Source organism: Schistocerca americana, unplaced genomic scaffold (genome assembly GCF_021461395.2).
Source record: "Schistocerca americana isolate TAMUIC-IGC-003095 unplaced genomic scaffold, iqSchAmer2.1 HiC_scaffold_222, whole genome shotgun sequence".
In the NCBI taxonomy this organism is placed as follows: domain Eukaryota; kingdom Metazoa; phylum Arthropoda; class Insecta; order Orthoptera; family Acrididae; genus Schistocerca; species Schistocerca americana.
Genome location: NW_025725931.1, coordinates 76,930 through 104,479, shown reverse-complemented (window position 1 = coordinate 104,479; position 27,550 = coordinate 76,930). Strand labels below are relative to the sequence as shown.

Here is a 27,550-nt window from a genome sequence, read left to right as displayed (position 1 = left end):
TGGTAAATAAGAAATAGATTGAGATAAGCACATATTTAAATAATGACATAATGTCTTTCTCAAACCTATTGCTAATAAGCTCCAGTGAGTTCTGTAGGGGCACTTTCATAAATAAGGATTCAACATTAAAGCTAACTAATAGATCAAACAGTGGAAATTCCTGGTATCACTATCAATAGTGTAGGAAAATGCAGATGGCTACTCACTGTAAAGAAGGCATAAGTTGCAGACAGGCGCAATTAAAAGACACATCCATAAAGCTTTTGGCCACAGTATTCATCAGAAAAACAGAAACACACACCATTCATACACACAAGCAAGCACATCTCATGCACATATGACCGCCAGCTCTACATGGCAATATGTGCCTGGTTGTGTGTGTGTGAATGGTGTGTGTTTCTCTTTTGCTGATGAAGGCTGTGGCTGAAAGCTTTGTGTAAGCATCTTTTAATGGTTCCTGTCTGCAACTTAACGTGTCTTCTTTACAGTAAGTAGCAATCTGTCTAACCAAATGATCAGACAATTGTAGTGTAACTGTTTTCAGGTATCCTATGAAAGTCCTTAAACCCCAAATGTTATGGTTACATTTGCGTACGAGAGGTCGGAACAGTGATGTAAGATGTTTAGCCAAAAAAATAAGTAAGTGCTCCAGTGTTGTTATGGTCCACCTCCATAGTTCAGTGGTCAGCATATTAACGGCTGTGTAGAGGACCCAGGTTTGATTCTTGGTACTGCCAGGAATTTTTCAGTGGTCTGAGGATTGGAATGGAGTGCACTAAGGATTGTGAGCTCTATAGAGGAGCTACTTATTGAAAAGTAGCAGCTCCAAGGGAAGCCAACAGCAACCAGGTGAGTGGTGTGTTGATGTGCTGACCCATGCCCTTCCATACAACATCAGATGATGCCATCTGCAAACGATGATATGACAGTCAATTGGTTAGTCTGGGCCGGAATGTGCAGATTTGCTTTTGCAGTGTTGCTGTGGGCCAAAGAGGTGGCCTATTCTTCTTAATCTTAGATAGGCCCTCTAGTTCTGGGGGAACCACAGGCTGTTGATGCAGGCACTTGATGTCTGCCAGAATAAAACTCATCTTGAAGTCTTAGAGTTTTTGTGAGAGTTTTGCCTAACCAATCCTCTCCTTGCTTGTGATATGCAGGATCATAACACAATGCATTTATCTTGCTGTTGTACTCAGTACGTATGAGAAGGACGACAATGATCCCTTTGTTGGCAGGTAAACGGATGAGGTCTTGGTCTACTCTTAAGTCTCACAGAGCGTCTCCTTCTGCTGAAGTTATACTGAATCTTGGGTTAAAATTCAGCAGATATGTCACTGAATCTCTTCTGCAACCTCTCTGGAAACTTTCAAGATTGCCTGTGCTATTCCAGGTATCACATTGTTGACTGAGGCTGTACCAGGTGTCATTGCATAATTCAGACTTTCCTCCAGCACTGAATCCACTGTATTATCCTAAGCCTTGTCCATGAGATTAAAACAGTTAATATATCCACAAAAATAATCAATGTCGAGATTTGCTTTTGCAGTGTTGCCATGGGCAGTTACATTAGATTAAACACAGTCCACCATTGTGGTACATTTTCTTGTGATTGGCTTCAAGTGGGGCTTACTTTGCCATTTGGTGAACCTTTGCTTGTTGTTTGGTCCAAGCACTAGCAGATTCTCAAAAACAGATGTAAACTATCCCGAGTAAGTTTATTAGCAAAGCTTAAGAACTGGCTGTAAATGATGACTAGGAATATACTGTAATCCCATGTCTATCACTCACTTAGAGATCTTGAGGATAAGATTAGAATAATTACAGTATTCACAAAGGCATTCAAATAATCATTCTTCACACACTCCGTAAGTGAGTGGAACGGGAAGAAACCCTAGTAACTAGTGCAACGGGATGCTCCCCCTTCACTCCATCTCACAGTGGTTTGCAGAGTATAGATGTAGATGAAGGTGTAGTGAAAGTAATTTCATGAGCACAATTTGTAGCTCCTGTCGCATGTAACTTACCCTCTCTCTCACAAGGACTGCACTCACTCGTCACTTAATTCTAATAGCAGATGCCAAGTCATTATTATGTTTAAGTTTAGCAAACATAGGAAAAGTGTGCTTGTTATGGTGTCTCAATACAAAGGACCAGTGTGCCCAGCAACTACCTCTCTTAGTACATAATTTGTCAAACTCGTTTATATCTTTTGCCATGTTCTACCTGTAGAGGTACCGGTCACGACTTTTCAGGCTTTCCTGGCCAATCTTGAGGAAATATTCTTCTCAGGTTTGCTGCCAGATGTTATTGTGCAGGTCCCAGACTCATTCACCGAAACAAGTATTCGACATCATCAACTGGTGGTGGTAGTTGCTCTGAACACTGTCACAAGATGCGACTGACAGAACTTGCGCATCTTTCTTGAAATTTATCGGGGCCACGAGTAGGAAGTATGCTTGCATTGAGAAGAGCTCACAGTTAGATGAAAGTAGTATTCGTAGTGTTCCCTGCTGGGAGCCAAGTATCACCAGTTGCATCTTGCAACAGTGACAATAGCAACTGCTACCACTCAATAATGTTGAACAGTTGTTTCGATGAAATATTGAGAAGCTCGCACGGTGTTATCTGGCGACATATCTGAGAAGAGTATTTGCGGCAATCCACTGGGAAAGCCTGAAAGTCAGACATAGATTTGTTGAAAAGGGTCTGGGAAAGGCCGATAGATCTGGACATCGAGCCACTTATGAGACACTAGTGCGAACAATTTATACTGTTGCTCCTGTCTGTGTGACGTCTTCATCGAGTGAGCATGACGGAAGATAGTGAAAGAATTGAGAGACACGCTGGCAGAATTGTAACAGGTTGGTACAGTGAAAGTGCAACGGATATGCTCAGGAAACTAGAATGTGAATCTTTGAAAGAAAGGCAGCATTGTCTCTCAAAACCTTGATGGGTAAATTTAAACAACCAGTATTTGAGGGAGATTGTGGGACAGTTTTGCTGCCACCATCTTATATTTATTATGAGGATATTGAGAGTAAGGACACACAGAGAAGCATATGCAGAATCGTGTTTCCCTTGTTCAGTACACAAATGGAATAGAACAGAAAAGTGCAAATACTAGTACAGAGTAGGCTCTGCCTCCCACTGGACAGTGGATTCCAGAGGATGTATGTAGATTTACATGTGCAGGTTCAATGTCTAAAAGAAGTTCTCTGAGACTGGATTACAGTGCCTTTTGTGAGGTAGCTTGTGGGTCTGAAAAAAGTTTATGAATAAAAGCCAGATTCTAAACTTTCAGTGAACTTGCTGTTAATTATTTGTTTTGCAGAATCATTGTCGAAGTTCACAAATGTCACTGAAGTGTGTGTGAAGGGTGGGAAAATTAAATTAATCCAGAGAATATTTATAAGACCACAATGGAACTGAACTTTGTTACTGAACATGAGAACTGCCATCACTGAAAATGCTGGAAACTGTGACACTGATGCATCAGTCACTTGCTTTTATAACCTATGGCATGCTGTTACGTGCCTGCGCAAGCACATCTCCCGCATTCTCTGTACTGAGTAGTTCACTGTGTCATTACATTTGAGTGAGTGAGAGGAGTAGATGTGTTTAGTGACCAGTCGAATAAAACACAAAACGGCGTTCACGGTAAATAGCATGTGTTTATTGTTGTGTTACGCGAAACACATTTCGTGGAAAATGTGAGTGGAACTGTTTGTGCAATGGTTTAAGATTGGAAGGATTTGCAAAATCTTCCACAAAGTCTACAATGCAAAAGTTAGTGGAAAAATGGAGCAAAATAGGCTCTGTAGTGAATAAAACTGTTACTGTCCAAAAACAGTTTGAACACCAGAAAATGTTGCACAAGTAAAGGAAAGGCAGGATCAAAGTCTGAATGACATTTACCTGTGCAAGTGGGAATTAAGACATCATCTTGTTGAAATGTTATAAAAACAGACCTGCATCTGCATCCTTACAAATTTACTATTATACACAAGTTAAAAGCAACCAATCGAAGTTTTGCATGTTCAGTTCTACCTGTGATTTCTGAGTGAAATGGAATCACGATTGTTGTTTCCTTAGTTTTTAATTTCTTCAGATGAGGCATATCTCAGTCTGTCAGGGTATATAAATTCATAGGACATACGCCATTATGCATAGAAGAGCTACTGAAGTAGTTGGAAGACCCATCGCATAATCTTGAGATCGATGTTTGGTGTGCAATTTTTGGTCTCTGCATTGTAATGTTAGTATTCAACCAAACTGTTAATGTTGACTAGTATGTCCAGAAACATTCTAATCTAAATTAAGATCAACTCCCAGAGGGTGAAAGACTGTGTGGAAATTTTCATCAATACTGAGCAATAGCATATACTGCCCCGACAACCTTATCACAGGTGGAAGAGGCATTGCAACCTCCTGGTCACCTCAATCCCCTGATCTCTCTCCCTGTGAGCTTTACCTGCGGGTTAAATAGAAGTGTCAGATGCAGTCAAATAATCTTGACACGTTGGAAGGGCTACAGCAGTATTGCTGCTATCCCTCAGACAGACCTGCTACACATGTCCCACAGTTCGATAAACTGAGCACAGTGCTGCATCGACAGCAGTGGTGACTATTTCTAGCATCTTCTGTGGTGTTTGTTAACAAGGATCAGTCTCATATCAGTCTCATTGTAAATATTTTCTTGGTCAGTTTCATTACGACTCTCCTACATAACAGAAGCAGGACAAAAATTTCAACAAGTCTGTTCTGTTAAAAGTTGTGTTGGTTTTGTTAGTAACCTTAAGAGAAAATAGCAGCATACGCATCATTATTAGAAATTAGAGCCACAGCTTAAGCTCTGTTGTCCACAGCTTCTGTTTTATTCAGAATGAAAGCTCACCGAGACTCTCAGCAGAGGCGACGAGTGTCTGTTGTCAGTTACATCCACGCGACAAGTGGTCGCCTTCGCAGACCACCCAGGGTGGAAAGACATGCACCAGCTCACCGCTGTAGCCCAAGCAGTGGAAGAGCTAATCAACTTTTGCCAGCTGTACTCTCTCAAGATGATGTGGAGCCTGAGGAAGGTCGTGCTGTTAGTACCAGTAGAAGGTAACACCAGCTTTCTGTATATTATGTTTTCACAGAATGCTATTAACTTGAGAACTTGAGTTTTGACACTGTATCAAAGTCAGCAAAGAAAAATTAGAAAAAATTGTGCAGTCATAAATTTGTGTTCAGTGGTAGGAGGGAGTGCCGTGAACAACACACTAAAAATCCGTCACTTTTTTATGTTTTTCTTTAATTTCAGAACTAAGAAGGCTAGTGAAAACATTTCCAGGTACAAAATTAAACTACATTAAATTTCCTACAAAAAAGGTCCTACTCAATTTTTCTCTAGGATTAATAGTTTCCGTGTTCAGGGGATGGAAAAGTTACAGATTATTAAAAATATTATTTTAATGGTGTGAAATTAATGTGTCTTTAAATGAACAAAACAAATGTTAAGTATATGTATCATGTCTGAGTTCAGTAGAGCCGTATTAAGAGAGAAATTGTGTCCTGGGCGTGTTACATGGTGGAGGGTGGTCAGTGTGGGATAGAAGTGCAAAGGGAGGTAGGTTGTTGGATTGCATTCGTGTGCGTCCCTCCTTCATAGATCTGGAAATTGATGAGCTGATGAATACCCATGCTATGTACCCCACTGTGTAGCAAGAAGCAGCTATGGGGTGTTTCACAAAGTTATACCAACACTCCACAGTGCACTTTATGAGTTACTAGCAACTCAGTGTACATATTTTCTACAAAATGCATTAACACTAAGCAGAATGCAGATATGAGTTACTAATAATGCTAACGCAAGAAATGCTTATGGATAGAACCTACATAAATCTCTGCACACCTATGCAGCCGTAGAGAAAATTGGTTCTTAGCCATCCTGTATCGCAGGTGTAATGTTCTTCCAGAAAACACAACTTTCCCTACCATAAGTGATGCGCACTTTTCAGTTTATAGACAGGCTATACGTCCCCAGTATTGCCTACCCAGTTCTCTTACGTGAATTGACAAAATAACTTCACTGAGCTTGTCTTTATACCATGGAGTCATTTTTGGTTTATTTAATGAGTATGTATTTGTAAGTGTGTTGTTGTCATTGATGGATGTGGTGTTGGTGAAAATGGATTATATTGGAAAATATGGCATCTTTCTGCTGTCTACTATTGACAACATATTGTAAAGCGTGTAGTTATGTTGTAGTCATTGGTGGAGGATTAATGAATGACCAGAAAATTACTTCACTTCTCTTACCATTAATTGTGTCACTGATAGACTGCATAAATATTTTCTATTTGGAAGTTTTGGTGACACTTGTAGAGTGGGTTGCACTGAGTAGAACCTCTTACCATACATCCAGAGTATGTCTTCCAAGATGGATGTGAATATGTCTGAGCAGTAGTTCACTATAATGCATTGCTTGACTTATTTCAAAATATCTGAAGTTGAGGCTGGAGTGACGCAGTTGATACCCTTCACAGTGGGAAAAGTATTCCATACAGTGATAGTGGAGACAAATCGACATTGTCGAATAGATATTGGCAGTGTGTTATACTTCAGACAGGTTTGCTGTGTGGCAGACAGTTCACAGTTCTGTCTTGAGGTTTTTTACATAAGAGCTCACTTAACAAATGCAAGGTAGTACTCACTTAATAAACTGAAGATAACTTTACTATATAACCAAGTCTGATGTGATGTAGTGCCGTGGATAGAGTGGAGAATCTTCTGATTGATTTTCAGTTTGCAGACCTGAGAAGTAGGTGCGTGCATGAACACAATCCAGTGACCTATCTTCTCTTGTGCTTCTACCCCACACATGCCCCTCCCTCCTCCTGTCCATACTGTTAAAATCATGCATCATGATTTATCCCTTAATACAGGTCAGCAGCATGTAGACATGATATACACATTAAATTTTTGATTTTAACCCACTTCACTTAAAGGTAAACATTAATTTTATAGTGTTAAAACAATATTTTTAATAATCGTGTGATTTTTCCATCCCCAGCAATTTGGAAACTATTAGTTCTGCATAAAAAACGAATAGGACCTTTTCCAGAGGAAATTTTATGTAATTTAATTTTGTACTGGGAAACATTTTCACTAGAGTCTGCTGTTTTTGAATTATTCAAGGAAAACATGAAAAAGTGACCTTTAAACCCCTCACTCCTAGTCCAATGTTTGCAGCCCATTGTTCAGGGTTTGTGGATGTTGTTTGTGGCACTCCCTTTTACCATTGTACAAAAATTGACAACTACATGATGATTTTTCCCCCAAGTCGACCTGTTTTGGTCTTTATTGACTGGGCTTCTGGAGTAGTGGACACAAACATGTAAGTTTCGAAACGCTCTATAATGCCTACATTATGTAATATGTGAACAGGAGCAGAACACGGAATAGGGGTAGTCATTGAGTTTTAACTACCACTTTGAAAAAATAAAATTTAGTAATTAATTTGATGTTTGTTTGGAGGTATATGTGTGTAGTGCTGATACACGTTGAAATCCCCAAACCACAGTACCGCAGCATGCCGTTAGTGGATTCACAAACAAAATAGTGCAGCCCACCACCACTTTATAGGTGAGCTGCACCATTTTGTTTGTGGATCCTCTAGCGGCATGCTTCAGTTCCGTGGTGTGCAGATTTCAACACATATCAGGACTGCACACATGTACCTCCAAACAAACATAAAATTAATTACAAAACTTTATTTTCTGAGGTAATAATTAAAAATTAATGGCCAACCATTGTACTAAACTTTTTATGTAAACCATATTTGATATTATTCTTTCTTTCTTTTGTCAGACGTTATGTCTGGTCTAAAATGGAAAGTGACGCGGACCTTGATCAAGCGTGACTTCCTTTCAACTGTACGGTATATGTTATATGGCATTTAGGAACTTTCGGGTAATTGAACATGTATCAATAATTACGGATAGCTGTAGTTGTATATATAAGTTTGGATGTAGCTGTATTGCATTGATGTACTGGTGGATATTGTGTGGTATGACTCCTGTAGTTGATAGTATAATTGGTATAATGTCAACTTTATCCTGATGCCACATGTCCTTGACTTCCTCAGGCAGTTGGATGTATTTTTCAATTTTTTTCTCCTGTTTTCTTTTGTATATTTGTTGTATTGGGTATGGATATTTCGATTAGTTGTGTTAATTTCTTCTTTTTATTGGTGAGTATGATGTCAGGTTTGTTATGTGGTGTTGTTTTATCTGTTATAATGGTTCTGTTCCAGTATAATTTGTATTCATCATTCTCCAGTACATTTTGTGGTGCATACTTGTATGTGGGAACGTGTTGTTTTATAAGTTTATGTTGTAAGGCAAGCTGTTGATGTATTATTTTTGCTACATTGTCATGTCTTCTGGGGTATTCTGTATTTGCTAGTATTGTACACCCGCTTGTGATGTGATCTACTGTTTCTATTTGTTGTTTGCAAAGTCTGCATTTATCTGTTGTAGTATTGGGATCTTTAATAATATGCTTGCTGTAATATCTGGTGTTTATTGTTTGATCCTGTATTGCAATCATGAATCCTTCCATCTTACTGTATATATTGCCTTTTCTTAGCCATGCGTTGGATGCGTCTTGATCGATGTGTGGCTGTGTTAGATGATACGGGTGCTTGCCATGTAGTGTTTTCATTTTCCAGTTTACTTTCTTCATATCTGTTGATGTTACGTGATCTAAAGGGTTGTAGAAGTGGTTATGAAATTGCAGTGGTGTAGCCGATGTATTTATATGAGTGATTGCTTTGTGTATTTTGCTAGTTTCTGCTCGTTCTAGAAAGAATTTTCTAAAATTCTCTACCTGTCCATAATGCAGGTTTTTTATGTCAATAAATCCCCTTCCTCCTTCCTTTCTGCTTAATGTGAATCTTTCTGTTGCTGAATGTATGTGATGTATTCTATATTTGTGGCATTGTGATCATGTAAGTGTATTGAGTGCTTCTAGGTCTGTGTTACTCCATTTCACTACTCCAAATGAGTAGGTAAATATTGGTATAGCATAAGTATTTATAGCTTTTGTCTTGTTTCTTTCTGTCAATTCTTTTTTTAGTATTTTTTTTATTCTTTGTCTATTTTTTTTCTTTTACTTTTTCTTTAATATTTGTATTATCTATTCCTATTTTTTGTCTGTATCCTAGATATTTATAGGCATCTGTTTTTTCCATCGCTTCTATGCAGTCGCTATGGTTATCCAATATGTAATCTTCCTGTTTAGTGTGTTTTCCCTTGACTATACTATTTTTCTTACATTTGTCTGTTCCAAAGGCCATATTTATATCATTGCTGAATACTTCTGTTATCTTTAGTAATTGGTTGAGTTGTTGATTTGTTGCTGCCAGTAGTTTTAGATCATCCATGTATAGCAAATGTGTGATTTTGTGTGGGTATGTTCCAGTAATATTGTATCCATAATTTGTATTATTTAGCATGTTGGGTAGGGGGTTCAGAGCAAGGCAGAACCAGAAAGGACTTAATGAGTCTCCTTGGTATATTCCACGCTTAATCTGTATTGGCTGTGATGTGATATTATTTGAATTTGTTTGGATATTAAGTGTGGTTTTCCAATTTTTCATTACTATGTTTAGGAAGTGTATCAATTTAGGATCTACTTTGTATATTTCCAATATTTGTAGTAACCATGAGTGGAGTACACTATCAAAAGCTTTCTGTAATCAATGTATGCGTAGAGCAGCAACCTTTGTTTAGTTTTAGCGTGATATGTCACCTCTGCATCTATTATCAGTTGCTCTTGACATCCTCATGCTCCTTTGCAACAGCCTTTTTGTTCTTCATTTATCATTTTGTTCTGTGTTGTATGTGTCATTAATTTCTGTGTAATGACTGAAGTTAATATTTTGTATATTGTTGGTAGGCATGTTATGGGCGATATTTAGCTGGGTTTGCTGTGTCTGCTTGATCTTTAGGTTTCAGATAAGTTATTTCATGTGTAAGTGTATCAGGGAATGTGTATGGGTCTGCAATGTAACTGTTAAATAATTTAGTTGGATGTGAATGTGTTGAGGTGAACTTCTTTAGCCAGAAATTTGCTATTTTATCTTTTCCAGGGGCTTTCCAATTGTGAGTAGAATTAATTGCTTGGGTGACGTCATGTTGCAAAATTATCACTTCAGGCATTTGTGGTATCATATTGTATGTATCTGTTTCTGCTTTATCCACCGTGCATGCCTGTTATGTTGTACCGGGTTTGACCATATGTTGCTCCAGAAGTGTTCCATGTCTGTTATGTTTGGTGGATTGTCTATTTTAATGTGTGTGTTATCTATTGTCTGGTAAAATTTCTTTTGGTTTGTGTTGAATGTTTGGTTTTGTTTCCTTCTATTTTCACGTTTTTTGTATCTTCTAAGTCGTTTGGCCAATGCTTGTAATTTCTGCTTCTTTTCATATAATTGCTCTATCGCTTCTTGTTGTGAGATTTTACCTAACCTTTTTCGTTTTTTTTTTTTTTTTTTTTCCTGACATTTCATTTCTTATAAATTGTGTTAGCTGTCCGATGTCTTTTCTCAGTTTTTCTATTCTGATCTGTAGCCTGTGTTGCCATGCTGGTTTTGTGGGTTTCTTCTGTGTGTTGGTTGGTTCTATTCTGTGCCTAGTGTGTATATTAAGTATAGTGAGTGCTCCTATATAAACCAGTAGTTTTAACTCTTCCATAGTTGTGTTTTCATTTATTTTGTTGTGTATGATTGTGTTGATAGTTTTTATTGTTGTTTTGACTTGTGGGTTATTTGGCGGTCTATGCAAGAATGGTCTAGTGTCTGTTTTGTGTCTTTGTATTCTATATATGTCAGCTGAAATTTTTCTTCTATATCTAACGTATGTGTTACTTCGAGTTCTATTTGTGCTTGTTCTGGTGGCTGTCTTAAGATTTCGTTTTCCTCTGATTGTTTAATTGATGTGTGTTGTTCTTTGTTTGTTTGCTCTGGGATGTTTGAGTCCATTACTGTATTTTCTTCTTCTTCTGATTGCACATTATTTTGTTCCAGTATTTGTTGTACTTCTTGTTCGATGTTTTCTAATTCTGACTGGGGTATCCTGTTATTTTTTATTATTACACGGATGTGATCAGCTAGTCGTTGTTCTGTTAAATATTTTAATTCTGGGTATCTGATAATAAATGTTGTGTATACTTGTGATCTGTATCCAGTTGTGTTGGTTCCTAGGTTTGTTGCTTGGTAGTAACAGAACATGAGGTGTCGATTAACTTCATCTGACCATCTCATATTCTGTCTTTGTTTTCCTCTTAGGGTGGTTGCAGGAACCATATCCTGCAAAACACCTCTATTTGGATTTAAATCATTTTCCAGTTGGCTAGCAGTGTCGTTACCATTGTGGGCGGGCATAGGGTTCAAACGTCATCCCTGACCATGACGGCGCTTGTCCGAGGCTTCTTTAGTTCTGTCCTGAACCAACTAATCACACTAAAAGGGGGGTTAGCCCTATTAGTGGTTTGTTCTTTTCGTCGCCTTTTACGACTGGCAGAACATACCGGAGGCCTATTCTTTTCCCGGGCCTCCATGGGGTATTATTATTATTATTATTATTATTATTATTATTATTATTATTATTATTTCTTTTCTTCTATGGTGCTACAGTCCAGGATGAACCTTGGCCTTCCCAACGAGCTTCCGCCATCCATTACAGTCATTTGCTACCCTCCTCCAATTTCTGCATCCAAGCTTCCGTAGGTCTTCTTCCGTTCCATCCAGCCATCTTGCTCAAGGTCGACCTCGCCCTCTTTGTCCTCCTGGATTACTAAAGAGAATCTTCTTTATCACTTCAGACTCCTCCATTTGTGCCACATGACCTGCCCACCTTATCCTTCCTGATCTTATGATTTTTGTTACAGGAGCATCGGAATGTATAGTGTACGATTCTGCTTTGCACCTTTTCCTTCATTGTTCTTTCTCATACACAGAGCCAGTTATTCTCCTCAAAACTTTCCTCTCAAGTCTGTCGAGCAGCCTTGCATTGGTTTCCGTCGAGGACCATGTTTCTGATGCATAAGTGAGAGTTGGTGTAACAAGGGTTTTATAAATAGCGAATTTTGTTGGGTGGCCGAGGAGTCTTGACCGAAATAAATTACTCAAGGTGAAATATGCCTTATTTGCTGATATCAGCCTAATCTTAATTTCAGTTGAGATGTCATTAAAAAAAGTGACTATGAAACCAAGATACTTGAAGCTATCAACTCTTTCAAATGTGTGTCCATTCACACTGAAAGTTGATGGCATATTGGGTTGATATGCTTTCCACAGGCCCTGTATTTAGTTTTACCTTCATTTACCATAAGACCCAGTTTCTTACTTGCTCGACTTAAGGTATGTCTTTCTTTCTGAGCGTTTGATATCCTTGCCCTTATCTTGCCATTACAAGAAAATGATCTGAATCCACGTTAGGGGCACAAAAGGTTTGAACATCCAGCAAGTTAGATTTATGCCTGTGGTCTATCAGTACGTGATCAATTTGATTAATGGTTCTACCATCAGATGACCTCCATGTTTCCTTGTGTATCTCCTTATGGGGAAGCCTGGTAGATCCCACTATCATATTCTGGGAGGCTGCGAAGATGATCAGTCTTATTCCATTATCAGTAGTGGATCCATGTTTACTGTGGGCTCCAATTGTGGACTGGAACATGTCTTCTCTTCCAAGTTGTGCATTAAAATCACCCAGCATGATCTTGATGCCATTCCTTGGACACTTATCATAAACTTTTTCAAGGGCATCATAGAAATCATCTTTTAGGTCTTCAGTAGATTCTTCTGTTGGTGCATGTTCATTAATTATACTATAATTAAAGAATCTTTCTTTAGTTCTAATTACTGATAGCCTTGGATTAATGGGTGTAAACTTCATCACCAAATGTTTCAGACCTTTATGAACAAGGAAATCTGTACCAAACTCATGTCTGTCATCATCACAGCTATGGAATATTGTGCCCTCTTTCTTTTGCAGTACCCCACTCCCTGTCCATCGAATTTCTTGGATGGCAATAATGCTCTCCCTGAGCTTCCCCTGCTAGTCTAATTACTTCTTTAGTGAGCCTGGGCTCCATAAAGATTGAACATGCCAGGTACCAGTTCGTAGATCGGTTTTCCACTTTGTAACCATTCATTGTCCAAGATCTGTGCCACGTTGTCGTCTATTAATCCGTCTGGCTTCTACTCTTTGGGTTTTCGCGACTTTGCTTTTTGAAACAGGAAGAGGGTGTTAGCCTTGAGCCCAACTCCCAATCTGGAGGACCAGGATTTGTAGTAGGTTTACTTCCCTAGGGAAGCTGGCTTCACTACTCCTCTAGAGCTCTCCCTGCCCTATGTTGTGGGACACACTTCGCCTGGCTCCTCAGTCAAGACCAATCCGGCGTAGGTGACCCTGCCAGTAGCTACACTACCACCGGCATAGCCCTCGATTTCACGGAATCACACAAGCCCTCCTGCCTGGCACTAAAGGTGCCTGCTACAAGGCAGTGTCCCATTGGATAGTATTGTTATTATTATTATTATTATTATTATTGTTGTTGTTGTTGTTGTTGTTGTGGTCTTCAGACCTGAGACTGGTTTGATGCAGCTCTCCATGCTACCCTATCCTGTGCAAGTTTCTTCATCTCCCAGTACCTGCTGCAACCTACATCCTTCTGAATCTGCTTAGTGTATTCATCTCTTGGCCTCCCTCTATGATTTTTACCCTCCACGCTGCCCTCCAATGCTAAATTTATGATCTCTTGATGCCTCAGAACATGTCCTACTAACCGGTCCCTTCTTCTCGTCAAGTTGTGGCACAAACTCCTCTTCTCCCCAATGCTATTCAATACCTCCTCATTGGTTATGTGATCTACCCATCTAATCTTCAGCATTCTTCTGTAGCACCACATTTCAAAAGCTTCTATTCCCTTCTTGTCCAAACTATTTATCGTCCATGTTTCACTTCCATACATGGCTACACTCCATACAAATACTTTCAGAAACGACTTCCTGACACTTAAATCTATACTCGATGTTAACAAATTTCTCTTCTTCAGAAACGCTTTCCTTGCCATTGCCAGTCTACATTTTATATCTTCTCTACTTCGACCATCATCAGTTATTTTGCTCCTCAAATAGCAAAACTCCTTTACCACTTTAAGTGTCTCACTTCCTAATCTAATTCTCTCAGCATCACCCGACTTAATTCGACTACATTCCATTATCCTTGTTTTGCTTTCGTTGATGTTCATCTTATCTCCTTCTTTCAAGAGAATGTCCATTCCGTTCAACTGCTCTTCCAAGTCCTTTGCTGTCTCTGGCAGAATTACAATGTCATCGGCGAACCTCAAAGTTTTTATTTCTTCTTCATGGATTTTAATACCTACTCTGAATTTCTCTTTTGTTTCCTTTACTGCTTGCTCAATATACAGATTGAATAACATCGGGGAGAGGCTACAACCCTGTCTAACTCCCTTCCCAACCACTGCTTCCCTTTCATGTCCCTCGACTCTTATAACTGCCATCTGGTTTCTGTACAAATTGTAAATAGCCTTTCGCTCCCTGTATTTTACCCCTGACACCTTTAGAATTTGGAAGAGAGTATTCCAGTCAACATTGTCAAAAGCTTTCTCTAAGTCTACAAATGCTAGAAACGTAGGTTTGCCTTTCCTTAATCTTTCTTCTAAGGTAAGTCGTAAGGTCAGTATTGCCTCACATGTTGCAATATTTGTACGGAATCCAAACTGATCTTCCCCGATGTCGGCTTCTACCAGTTTTTCCATTCGTCTGTAAAGAATTTGTGTTTGTATTTTGCAGCTGTGACTTATTAAACTGATAGTTCGGTAATTTTCACATCTGTCAGCACTTGCTTTCTTTGGGACTGGAATTATTATATTCTTCTTGAAGTCTGAGGGTATTTCGCCTGTCTCATACATCTTGCTCACCAGATGGTAGAGTTTTATCAGGACTGGCTCTTCCAAGGCCGTCAGTAGTTGTAATGGAATGTTGTTCACTCCCAGGGCCTTGTTTCGGCTCAGGTCTTTCAGTGCTCTGTCAAACTCTTCACGTAGTATCGTATCTCCCATTTCGTCTTCATCTACATTCTCTTCCATTTCTATAATATTGTCCTCAAGTACATCGCCCTTGTATAGACCCTCTATATACTCCTTCCATCTTTCTGCTTTCCCTTCTTTGGTTAGAACTGGGTTTCCATCTGAGCTCTTGATATTCATACAAGTGGTTCTCTTTTTTCCAAAGGTCTCTTTAATTTTTCTGTAGGCAGTATCTATCTTACCCCTAGTGAGATAAGCCTCTACATCCTTACATTTGTCCTCTAGCCATCCCTGCTTAGCCATTTTGCGCTTCCTGTCGATCTCATTTTTGAGACGTTTGTATTCCTTTTTGCCTGCTTCGTTTACTGCATTTTTATATTTTCTCCTTTCATCAATTAAATTCAATATTTCTTCTGTTACCCAAGGATTTCTACTAGCCCTCGTCTTTTTACCTACTTGATCCTCTGCTGCCTTCACTACTTCATCCCTCAGAGCTACCCATTCTTCTTCTACTGTACTTCTTTCCCCCACTGCTGCCAATTGTTCTCTTATGCTCTCCCTGAAACTCTGTACAACCTCTGGTTCTTTCAGTTTATCCAGGTCCCATCTCCTTAAATTCCCACCTTTTTGCAGTGTCTTCAATTTTAATCTGTAGTTCATAACCAATAGATTGTGGTCAGAGTCCACATCTGCCCCTGGAAATGTCTTACAATTTAAAATGTGGTTTCTAAATCTCTGTCTTACCATTATATAATAATAATTATTATTATATAATAATAATAATTATTATTAATTTTGTGGCCAGATCGGATCACTTGAGTCAGTCCACATTCAGTTTTTCTTTGAAGGTTGCACTGTTCAGTTCTTGTGATCCATCCGGTACTATTTCATTCTTTCCAATTGTAATTTTCTCAGTTAATCCGAAATTTCTGTCACATTCCAGGTTTCATTCCTGATGACAATTGTGGTTCTTAAGAAGAGTATTAATTTTATTATATTTGTTCTCTGCATCTGTTATCTTGAGTCCACCTGCTTTAAGCTCTTGCTGAATTTCTCAGATCTGTTGTTCTCTTGTCTTTTTTCTAAGATTACTCATCTCAAGTTTTTGTTAAGTCATGTTTCCTTACAGTCACAAAATGTAGAGGAAATAAGTAAGAGATTTTTATTTTCTTCATTGTGCTGTTCAGTCTCTCGATAGAAAGTTTCTTTGGGGAGGCTTCTCGAAACTCCTTTGACCAGGTATTTTTTATTTATGTGAGTTCTGATGATTCATCTTTCAGTTTTGAGGATCTTATCAGTTCTTTCATTCTTAACTTTGAGCAGGGTTTTGGAAGTATAAGTAGTTGTGGGAGATTTTACTGTTTTTGTGTTGAATTTTAGTGTCTACTGGAAAGCATTTCTTATTATTTGTTGACCAGGTTAGAAATTGAGCTTTTTCAGTTTATTGGTTCCATTTATCCATGTTTCTTTCTCACTTAAGTTATGTATGATGATTTCTTGAAGATATTTAAGCTGAAGCACTATGTAAATTTTTTTAGGTGTTTATGAAGACTGTACTTGTACACAGGGGTTTCATGGGCACAATCTCAGTTTTCTCGAAGGATACTGGTAATCATTTTTTTAAGGTGATTATTTAGAGACTGGTGATCTGGGCACAAACTTGTAGCATGTCAAGAGCTGAGAGAGCTAAATCATCTGCAAACCCCAGGCAGTTGGTTCATATGAGGGCTTCACTCCAGTTTTGATTTTAACTGTTTTCTTTTTTGCCAAATCTGCATGACATAATCGAGGGCTACATTGAAAAGCATTGGGGATAATCCATCACCTTGTCTAAGAACACTTTTTACTGTGAAGATTTTTGAAATTCCTTTACTGAAATTTATCTTGGAATTTGTGTCGGTTAAAGCTAGTTAATTGAATTTTATTATTTTGGGTTGAAGATCACATGATCCAAGGGTTTTTGAAAGTGTGTATCTATGGACTCTATCGTATGCTTTTTTTGAAATCTTTGAATGAAATAAAGAGCTGTTTTTCTGCACTTATAATATTCTATTACTAATTTTAAGCTTAGAATTTGGAAGGGCAGCTTCTGTTTGGGTGAAATCCACCTTGGTACTTTACAAGTTGTGGTTCAAGAATGTTTTTGATCTCGTTGTAAATTACACGAGAAGAAATTTTGTATGTGTGCTCTAGAAGGGTATTCCTCTGTAATTGTCTGGTTGAGTTTCATCTCCTTTTTTTTTTAATTAGGTAAGGTAGTTCGAGGTCTGTATTTTGACGCTAGACGGGCAGATCAGGTCCGACAACCACCTCGTCATCCTCTGCCAATGGCATCATTGAATGTTGGATGGAGGGGCATGTGGTCATCACATTGCCACATGTTGTCAGGCTTTTTGATCTCGACTGCTTATCAGTCAAGTGGCTCCTCAGCTGGCATCACGAGTGCACTCTCTTCAGGTCCTCCCACCGAGGAAAAATCCCTGCGAGTGCCGGAAATCGAACCTGGGTCTCCCACGTGGCAGGCAACTGTGCTGATCGTTTAGCTGTGAAGGCAGATCTTTTTTTAAAATTATGAATCCAGTGCTCTGGAATTTTCTCTGCGGTCCACATTTTGATTAGATGTCGGTGGAGATTTACGATTGCAGTTTTTCATACATTTTCCCAGTTTTCTGTGCAGAGTAGATTATCACCGAATGCCTCGAAATTATTTAGTTCTGTGATTGCGAGTTCTACCTCGCCAATGGTCGGAGGATTGACTACTTCAGTGGAGGTTTAAATGAATGTGTCCTTATGTATTTGAAACTTTTCCAGAGTGTTGCCACAATTTAAATGTTTGTGAATGTCTCTGTGAGGAGCTCTTCATTTTATTGGTTATTGTGCACCAACTTTCCTGATTTGAATCTCAGCATTAATTTTGGCATTCGTATTTTTTAAAGATATCTGCCGAATGTTTGCTAACAGTATCATGACTGGTTCTTCTTGAAATTTTCTTCCATCTGTTTTACAGTGTTTTTAAGATATTAACATTTTGTTTGCCGTATCATTTAATGAGTTGAGTTCCTTTGTTTTATTAGTTGTAAATTTGATGGAGTTGGTGATTAATCAAGCTCGATGTCTTCTCTCTGCCGCTTGATCGTGTGCTTAATTTCAACAATTATTTTTCTTAATGGAAAATTGAAACTGATTTTTTTGTTATTGTTTTTAATTTGACATTCTGTTCTTACAGTAAGTTGATGCTGAAACAATCTCCTCAGATTTTCTGTAGTAATCCATAGTGTTTATTGATTTGATTTGGTCCAATTTTCTCTTATTTTGATTTGGAGGTTTTTTCTTTACCATAGGGCTTACTTTTATTCTGATATCTACAACATATTGAGTAGGCCTGTGTCTATAACCTTTAGAACTTAAGTTTTGTAAATTTCTTAACAGTGAAATTTCTCTATGCAAACAGTCTAGCTGCCATTTACCTTTTCTGAAGTTGAGATATTTCCTTATTTTTAGTTATAGTAGTTTCCTTAAAAAGCGTGTTGACTTTGAGATAAGTGTGTCGTTGCTGCAAAATTTCAGTCAGTCATTGATCATTTTTGTTGGTAAGCTGTAACTTTCTCCTCTAACAGTAAAGTGTCTTGTATCCTGCTGTGTGCCACACTATTAGTTTGCTTCATTACACCTACATCCAGTGGGGTCACTGGAAGCAGTGAACAGACAGCATCCCTGATCGACAAGCCACATAGTATGTCTGTTGGTCAGCAGTCGCAGGCTCACTCTAGCTTGTGTTTCCTCTAGGTGACCAGCTGACGTATTGATGACAACCTTTCACTACAACAGTTATATATGGATATCCTTTGGAATGACCGTTTTACGACTGGGCCTGCTTCGGCTCTGAGTGTAGTGATATTCTGCATACTCCTATTAAGTTCTATTTCAGTGGACTCCGATACCATTCAGAGGTTCAGATTCATTGGTGGTCTGGATGCGTGGTGTGGGTAGACCTGCTGACAGAAGTGTTACCTGCTGCTGGCTGTAATCCGGGCTGTTTTGCCGTAGATTGAATTGCATGGCAAGTTTTTATTTCCTTTTCCGGCTTCCGTTCACCAGTTTCTTGTCCAGCTGCCGTTGGCTGACTACAGTACTTGTGGCAGGACAGGCAGCCACTGTGCAGTTTTCTTCGGCTCACCCAACACCATTTTCTGGTTTCAGTGAGTCTACAGAATGGTGAGAAAATTACCTATGCCGGTTCTTGCTGGACTGCCGGGTAAGGCATACTGTTGACTCAATTAACAGAGTTGCCTTGTAATTGTCCAGCAGTGTGGAGTTATATGAAGTTGTGCAAAATTTTAAGTTTTCCACTTATCCGGAGAAACTCCCATCTGACGAACTTTGGTGTTTGCTTACACAGTATTTCTGACATCAAACCCAAGTTTGGTGGCACGGTTGCAATTTATCCAGCACACCACAAGCACACTGGGCAGTCATATGCTGCCTGTATCACCGATTTGCTGGATCTCTTGTCTGTTGTTGAATTGGGTGTCTCAAATGTGATGTCATATACAGACTCACTAACTTTGGGGGTGATTGTCCAGTTAGCACCTGATCCTGAGATCAAAACTAGGTCATTGACTTTGGCCAACACTTCTTTATCCATCTTTGCTCAGCTTGCTGAATCGCCTGAATTTACAGAGGGGCAAGAGATGTCCTTTCTGACAGTTGGCAGATGTGTTATTAGGTGAGCATGGTAAACAGCCCCTGGTGCCCTGTGGGTCTGCCCTGGTGGACTTTCTCTTGCCAAGTCACTGTGTGTTGATGCTGTTGATGATTCTGGCAAATTGGTGTTGTGGCACCACCTGTTTCATCTGTGTTGAGCTTGGCACGTTCGTGACATGCGTAGTGTAGTAATTCCTGCCCACTTTGTTTTTCATGTCCTCGGTGTCACTTTGCTTCTGTTTTCGTTGGGTGAGCCTGTGGTTCTGCCCTGATTGCCTTTTGGTGCATGTTCGATGAGAGTATCCACACATGGAGGCCGTGTGTAGGATTGCCGTTAGGTAGACCATATACCACAGTTTGTAACAGTCGGTGTGCTGAGGTCGATCATCGGACATCCCTGTGTTTTCGTTGGTCCCTGGGACCTGTCCCTGAAGACCAGCACAAGTTGCTCTGGTATACTTTGCTGGTATTACTAGTAGATGAGTGACTGGTTGAATTTCAAGCAGACATTGGAGTGACAGTTAGCGCCAGTAATTTAGGTACACACAGGATCTTGGGCTGCCTGGTGTTGCAGCGGCCACTATGTCACATTGTGTCTAACAGTAAACAGTGTATTCGTTTGAGGAGGCAACTCTCCATCTCTGCACTATATAATAATGCGGAACGTCAGCAAAATATTTTTGGTGATGATGCTTTTTCTGTTTTCATTTTCAGATGTTTGATGAAGTCTCGGTCGATCCCATTTCAGGATTTGGAGTCCTTTTTACAGTCGTACAATCTGCTCTTTGAAAATACCTTGGGTCAAGCAGAAAATTTCAAGGGATACATTTGTCTTAAGTCACTGGCACTGCCTAAATTTTGTCAGCCTCTTCACATTCGCTTCTCCATGTGTGACAAGGCAAAGGCTGAGGTGCAGCAGTGGCAGGATTAGGGTGTTGTATCTCCTATTTTGAGAGGAGATTTTTGGAGATAAGTAGCTCTATGAATATCAAGAGCTCAGATGGCCATCCAAGGCTAAGCAAAGGAGGAAAAGCCGAAAGGTGGAAGGAGTATATAGAGGGCCTATACAAGGGAAGAGGATGTAGATGAAGATGGAATGGGAAATATGATACTGCCAGAAGAATTTGATAGAGCACTGAAAGACCCAAGCTGAAACAAGGTCCCTGGAGTAGATGACGTTCCATCAAAACTAGTGATAGCCTTGGGAGAGCCATTGTGACATAGGTCTTTCATATGTTGTGCAAAATGTATCAGACAGGTAAAATACCATCAGACTTCAAGATCAATGAAATAATTCCAATTCCAAAGAAAGCAGTTGCTGACATGTGTGAAAATTACCAAACTATCAGTTTAGTAAGTCATGGTTGCAAAATACGAAATTGAATTCTTTACAGAAGAGTGAAGAAACTGTTAGAAGCTGACCTCAGGAAAGATCACTTAGGATTTTGGGGAAATGTAGGAACATGCAAGGCTACACCGCCCCTACAACTTAAGGAAAAGCAGAGAAAACCTTTGACGATGTTGACTGGAAGACTCTCTTTGAAACTCTGATGGTAGCAGAAGTAGAATGCATGGAGCAAGAGGATATGTACAACTCGTACAGAAACCAGACAGCAGTTATAAGGGCCGAGTGGCATGAAGGGGAAGTAGTGGTTGAGAAGGCACTGAGACAAAGTTGTAATCTATCACAGATTTTATTCAATCTGTACATTGAGCATGCACTAAAGGAAACCAAAGAAAATTGGGGAATAGGAATCAGAGTTCAGAGAGAAGAAATAAAACTCTGAGGTTTGTCAATGAGATTGTAACTTTGTCAGAGGCATCAAAAACCTTGGAAGGGCAGTTGAATGAAACGGATGGCATCTTGAAACGAGGATTCAGGATAAACATCAACAAACACAAGACAAGGATAATGGGATGTTGTGGAATTAAATCAGGTGATACTATGGGAATTAGATAAGGAAACAACACTTACAGCAGTAGATAGGTATTGCTATTTGGGCAGCAAAATAAGAGATGATGCCAAAGTAGAGAGGATATAAAATTTAGACTTGCAATGGCAGGAAAAGCATTTCTGAGGAAGAGAAATTTGTTCACTTCGAATACAGACTTAAGTGTTAGCAAGTGAAACATGCATGATGAACAGTTTAGACTAGAAGAGAATAGAAGCTTTTGAAAAGTGGTGCTACAAAAGAATCCTGAATATTAGATTGGCTGATCATGTAACTAATGAGGAGGTACTGGAGGTGTTGGGCAGCGTGCTCAGCAACTGGGTGGTACAGCTGTTTCTTGGCTACAGTTTTTCAGTGGCCACTTGTGTAGGCAGACAGTTTTTCGGTTGTCATGCCCTCGTAGAATGCAGCACAGTGCTTGCAGCTTAGGTTGTAGATCACATGTTTGGTTTCACAGGTAACCCTGCCGTTGATGGTAGGTGATGTTTGTGGCCAGTCTGGAGGAGATGGTGGTGGGAGGAGACATGGGACGGGTCTTGCATCTAGGTCTACTACAGGTATGGCAAGGGGTTGGAGGCATGGGTTGTGTAGGGATGGATGAGGATATTGTGTAGGTTCGGTAGGTGGTGGAAGACCACTTGGGAGGGTTGGGAAGTGTAGTGGGTAGGACATTCCTAATTTCAGGGCACAATGAGAGGTAGTCAAAACCCTGGTAGAGAATGTGATTCAGTTGTTCCAGTCCTAGGTGGTACCGAGTCAGAAGGGGAATGATCCTTTGCGGCTGAACGGTGGGGCTTTGGGAAGTGGTGGGTGACTGTAGAGCTGAGGCATGGGAGATCTGTTTTTGTACAAGGTTGGGAGAATAATTACAATTTGTAAAGGTCTCAGTGAGACCAATGGTTTATTTCAAGAGGGGCCACTGCCCACTACAGGCGCGACAGCCATTGGTGGCTAGGCTGTATGGATTGGGTGGCAGCGGTAGAAGTGGAGATACTGTTGGTGGTTGGTAGGTTTGAAATGGATAGAGGTACTGATGTAGGAGGTGGAGGTCAACATCGAGGAAGGGCTAGGTGAAGCAAATGGGAGAGAAGCTGTTGAGGTTCTGGAGGAATGTGGATAGGGTGTCCTCACCCTCGATCCAGATCACGAAGATGTCATCAGTGAATCTGAACCAGGTGAGAAGTTTGGGAATCTGTACGGTTAGGAAGGAGTCTTCTAAATGCCCCATGATTAGGTTGTCATAGGATAGTGCCACGTGGGTGCCCATTCCTGTACCCGGATTTGTTTGTAGGTGATGCCTTCAAAGGAGAAGTAATTGGGAGTGAGGTTATAGTTGGTCATGGTGACCAGGAATGAGATTGTAGGTTTGGAATCTGTTGGGCATTGAGGAAGGTAGCGTTCAATAGCAGCAAGGCCATGGGCATTAGAGATGTTAGTGTAAAGGGAGGAGGCTTCAGTAGTGACAAGCAGGGCACAGTGTGGTAAAGGAACATAAACTGTACAGAGTTGGTGGAGGAAATGATTGGTATCTTTTATATAGGAGAGTAGGTTACAGGTAAGAGGTTGGAGTGTTGGTCTATGTCTTTCAGGAGGGGCACAGTAATTGGCCACATTGCAGTGTTCTGGGCGGTTGGGTTTATAGACTTGAGGAAGCATGTAGAAGGTAGAAGTATGGGAAGTGGTAGGGTTGAGAAGAGATGTAGACCCTAGGGAGAGGTTCTGGGACCAGCCTATGGATTTGAGGACAGACTGGAGATCCTGCTGGATTTTCAGAATGGGGTCACTATGGCAGGTTTTGTAGGCGAACAAATCTGACAACTGATGAAGTTCTTCTGCCAGGTAATCCTTGCGATTCAAACAACAGTGGTGGAGCCTTTTGTCAGCAGGTAGTATTATAATGTTGGGATCTGTTTTTAGGTGGTGGATTGTGGTTTTTTGTGTGACTGTAAGGTGAGCTTGTGTCTTGAGGGGTCTGGGGAATGATGGCGACACAAGGTTCGAGGTTAAGAAATTCTGTAAAGTTATCAGGGGGTAATTTGAGGGCAGGGGTGGAGGGGGGGGGGGGGGCACAGTTGGATGGAGAAGTGAACTGGGTCAGGCTGGGTTCCACATTGGTCTTTGGTTGAGTCTGATTGGTAGGGTTGATGGCGAAAAAGTGTTTTCACTGTAGGAACTGAGCAAAGGTTGTTAACAAGTCCAGCATGACTGAATTTGGGAGTGAGGCAAAGGTAAGGGCTTTGGAAAGAACTGATACTTCTGTGGGACTGCCCCACCCTCAAAAGCCCCCTCTCATCTAAAGAGACACAAAACACAATCATGGACCTTTCCTCCAAAAACCCTTAGCTCCACAATAGTATCACTGCTTTCCAAAGGCATTTCTTTTGCAACTCCTTGAAGGGTACATTAACAGCAGGACCAGCAGACAATCCATTTCATTACATAAACTCAGCCTTTGAATCAGTTAACTTGAGTAATTAAAGTCATTGTCACTAGAAAAAACAGTATCTACATTTACATCTACACAGATACTATGCAAGCCACTGTACTCTGCGTGGCGGAGGGTACCCTGTATCACTACTTGTCATTTCTCCTCCTGCTCCACTCAAAATAGAGTGAGGGAAAGACTGTCATATGAGCCCTAATGTCTTGTATCTTATCTTTGTGGTCCTTAAGCACAATGTATGTGGGCTGCAGTAGAATCGTTTGGCAACCAGCTTCGAATGCTGGTTCTCTGAATTTTCTCAATAGTGTTTCTCAAAAAAGAACATTGCCTTTCTTCCATGGATTCCCATTTGAGTTCCCGAAACAGCTCCGTAACACTTACATATTGTTCAAACCTACTGGTAACAAATCTAGCGTCCGCAGCTCGTGGTCGTGCGGTAGCGTTCTCGCTTCCCACGCCCGGGTTCCCAGGTTCGATTCCCAGCGGAGTCAGGGATTTTCTCTGTCTCGTGATGACTGGGTGTTGTGTGCTGTCCTTAGGTTAGTTAGGTTTAAGTAGTTCTAAGTTCTAGGGGACTGATGACCATAGATGTTAAGTCCCATAGTGCTCAGAGCCATTTGAACAAATCTAGCAGCCCACCTCTGAATTGCCTCGATGCGTTCCTTCAATCTGACCTGGGACAGATCCCAAATACTTAAACAGTACTCAAGAATAGGTTGCACCGGTGTTCTATATAAGGTCTCCTTTACAGGTGAACCATTCTTCCCTACCACACTTTTCACGTGCTCATTCCACCTCATAGTGCTTTGCAATGTTACGCCCAGATATTGTAACAATTTGACTGTCAGGCAGGGAACTAGTAATACTGTATCCAAACATTATAGGTTTGTTCTTCCTACTCATCTGCATTAACTTACATTTTTCCGCATTTAGAGCTATCTGCCATTCAACACACAAACTGGAAATTTTGTCTAAACCACCTTGTATCTTCCTACAGACACTCAACTTTAAAACCTTACCATACACCACTGCATCGTCAGCAAACAACTGCAGATTGCTGCCCACCCTGTCCACCAAATTGTTTATGTGTATAGAGGACAACAGTGGTTCTATCACACTTCCCTGGGGCGCTCCTGACAATATCCTTGCCTCTATTATTTAAAAATTCTGTGAGCCACTGACATATCTATGAACTTATTCCATATGCCCGTTCCTTTGTTAAGAGCCTGCAATTTTCACCCGGTCAATTCCTTTCCAGAAATCTAGAAATATGGAATCTACCTGTTGCCCTTCATCAGTGGTTCTTAGTATATCATGTGAGAAATGGGCAAGCTGAGTTTCACACGAGCAATGCTTTCTAAATCCATGCTGATTTGTGAACATAAGTACCTTAGTCTCAAGAAAGTTTATTATATTCGAACTGAGAATATGTTCAAGGATTCTGCAGCAGACAGAAGTTAGGGATATTGATCTGTAATTTTGTGGGTCCATTTTTTTACTTTTCATATATACTGGAGTCACCTGCACTTTTTTCCAGTCGCTTGGGACTTTGTGCTGGGCAAGAGATTAACGATAAGTGCAAACTAGGTAAGGGGCCAGTGCTGTAGAGTAATCTTTGTACAATCAAACTGGGATTCCATTTGGACCTGATGATTTATTTGTTTTCAAATGTTTCAGTTGTTTCTCAACAACAGGTACGTCTATTTGTGTGTCATCCATATGGGAGTCTGTCTTGTGGTCAAATGACAGTATGGAGAAAATTGTTAAAAGTGCACTGTAAGCTAATTCCTTGACACTGCCTAGTATAAATGCGAAACTAAATTATGTTAAAAGTTTCCTTTTTCCACATTTTCATCTTTTCCTCTTGTGTTTGTTCTAGCTGTAGCTGCTCAAGTATTTCCACATACAGAATGCGTGTGTGTGACAAAACAAGATTGAGGCACTCTGTTGAAGCAGCTGCTTCAACAAACAAACGTACCAGAGAAACTCAAGTAAGAGCACAAAATATTTTTCTTTGTTTGTTGGAAAAAGTAACACTCTTTTTTGTTGGATGTGACACAGAAAGGATGAGGTGTTCAGTCATAAAGGTCTTTGACCAAATACTCAGTGAGATAAGAATTTAAGAATTCAATGGATAATATAGTTAACTTCAAACACAAATTGAAATCATATCCTCTTGACAACGCTGCTACTCAGTAGAAGAATTTCTGAATGTGTTGTAATACAATAATACCCTTGTGTGTGTGTGTGTGTGTGTGTGTGTGTGTGTGTGTGTTTTATTTTTTTCAAGAGAAGGTTAGAGAGACACTGAACATAGTTTAGTGTAAATCACTGTATGTATGTTAAAAAAGAGAAAAACTTAAGATATCATGTAAATGGTCAGTATGTTGCCTTGTTTTCTGCTAAGAGGGTGTACTGTGATCATAAAACTGACTTGTTCCATATCATAGTGAGAGGCTAATATCATGATCCATGGAACATGCGTCTAACTAACCAGGATAGTGCCGCGAGATGTAGCAAGAACAAACGCAGTAAAAAATGCATGCTGTCCTCCTTGGTCCAGAATCCAGGGAGACTTTTCTTCTCAGTCCTGTAGTAAACTTATCCTCTCTGTTTTATCAGATCAGAACCTCTTTGTACAACGTTTATGCCAGTCCCCAATCGTCCTTTTTTTCCCATCATTTCCTTGTTCACAGGCCTTTAATATTCTGGGTGGAAGTTTTTTTTCCTTCCTCAGCCTATGGCTAATTTTTAGTGGACACAAACAGCATTTTTGGTACTCTGCAGTCATTGGTCTTCTGTTTAAGTATGTTCATATACAGTGCACCTAGTTTCGTTACCCAATTCATCATTAAATCTTCAACCATTTCTTTATGTGTATTGTTTTGCCATTGAGCTTTCAGAGTTCTGTTAGGGTCCTTGTGTTATTATTCTTATGGGACGTGTGGCCGAAGGAAGTAAGTTTAACTGCCTTGGAGTAGTGTGATCAAAATAACTTTTCACTTTTGATGTTCAGATGGGTGGAAGAGGGCTAACAACATTGCTCCAGTATTACCAGTGATGAGACTCCACCAACAGTCAGGTAGGTGTAGTTAACTTTGTTGCTGCCGCATCAGTCAACAGTAGCATGTGCTATAAAGCATCAGTAGCTTCTGTGACTTCTGGTCAGCACGTGTTGACAACACTGCTCCAGTCCATTGGATCCTTGCCAAACTGTCAAAAGTTGCAAATTATCTTAATAACACTGTAATGTATGTTTCCCACAGCGTTATGCACCTCATTGTTTTTCCTGACCTACATTTTTCTTTCTTTTTTTTTCAGTTGTTTGTTTGAGCTTCTCAAGTTCTCT

The 27,550-nt window shown here is 40.0% G+C and overlaps 1 protein-coding gene across 1 annotated transcript in view; it reads left to right on the top strand.

The window, feature by feature from the left end:
- Positions 1–27,550, top strand: part of LOC124575170 — a 62,127-nt gene that overhangs the window by 15,480 nt on the left and 19,097 nt on the right. Inside the window, exons 2-3 of the mRNA XM_047131157.1 lie at positions 4,866–5,103; positions 26,081–26,231. Coding sequence (XP_046987113.1) covers positions 4,883–5,103; positions 26,081–26,231 — 372 coding nt within the window. The 5' untranslated portion in view covers positions 4,866–4,882. The remainder of the gene's footprint in view (positions 1–4,865; positions 5,104–26,080; positions 26,232–27,550) is intronic.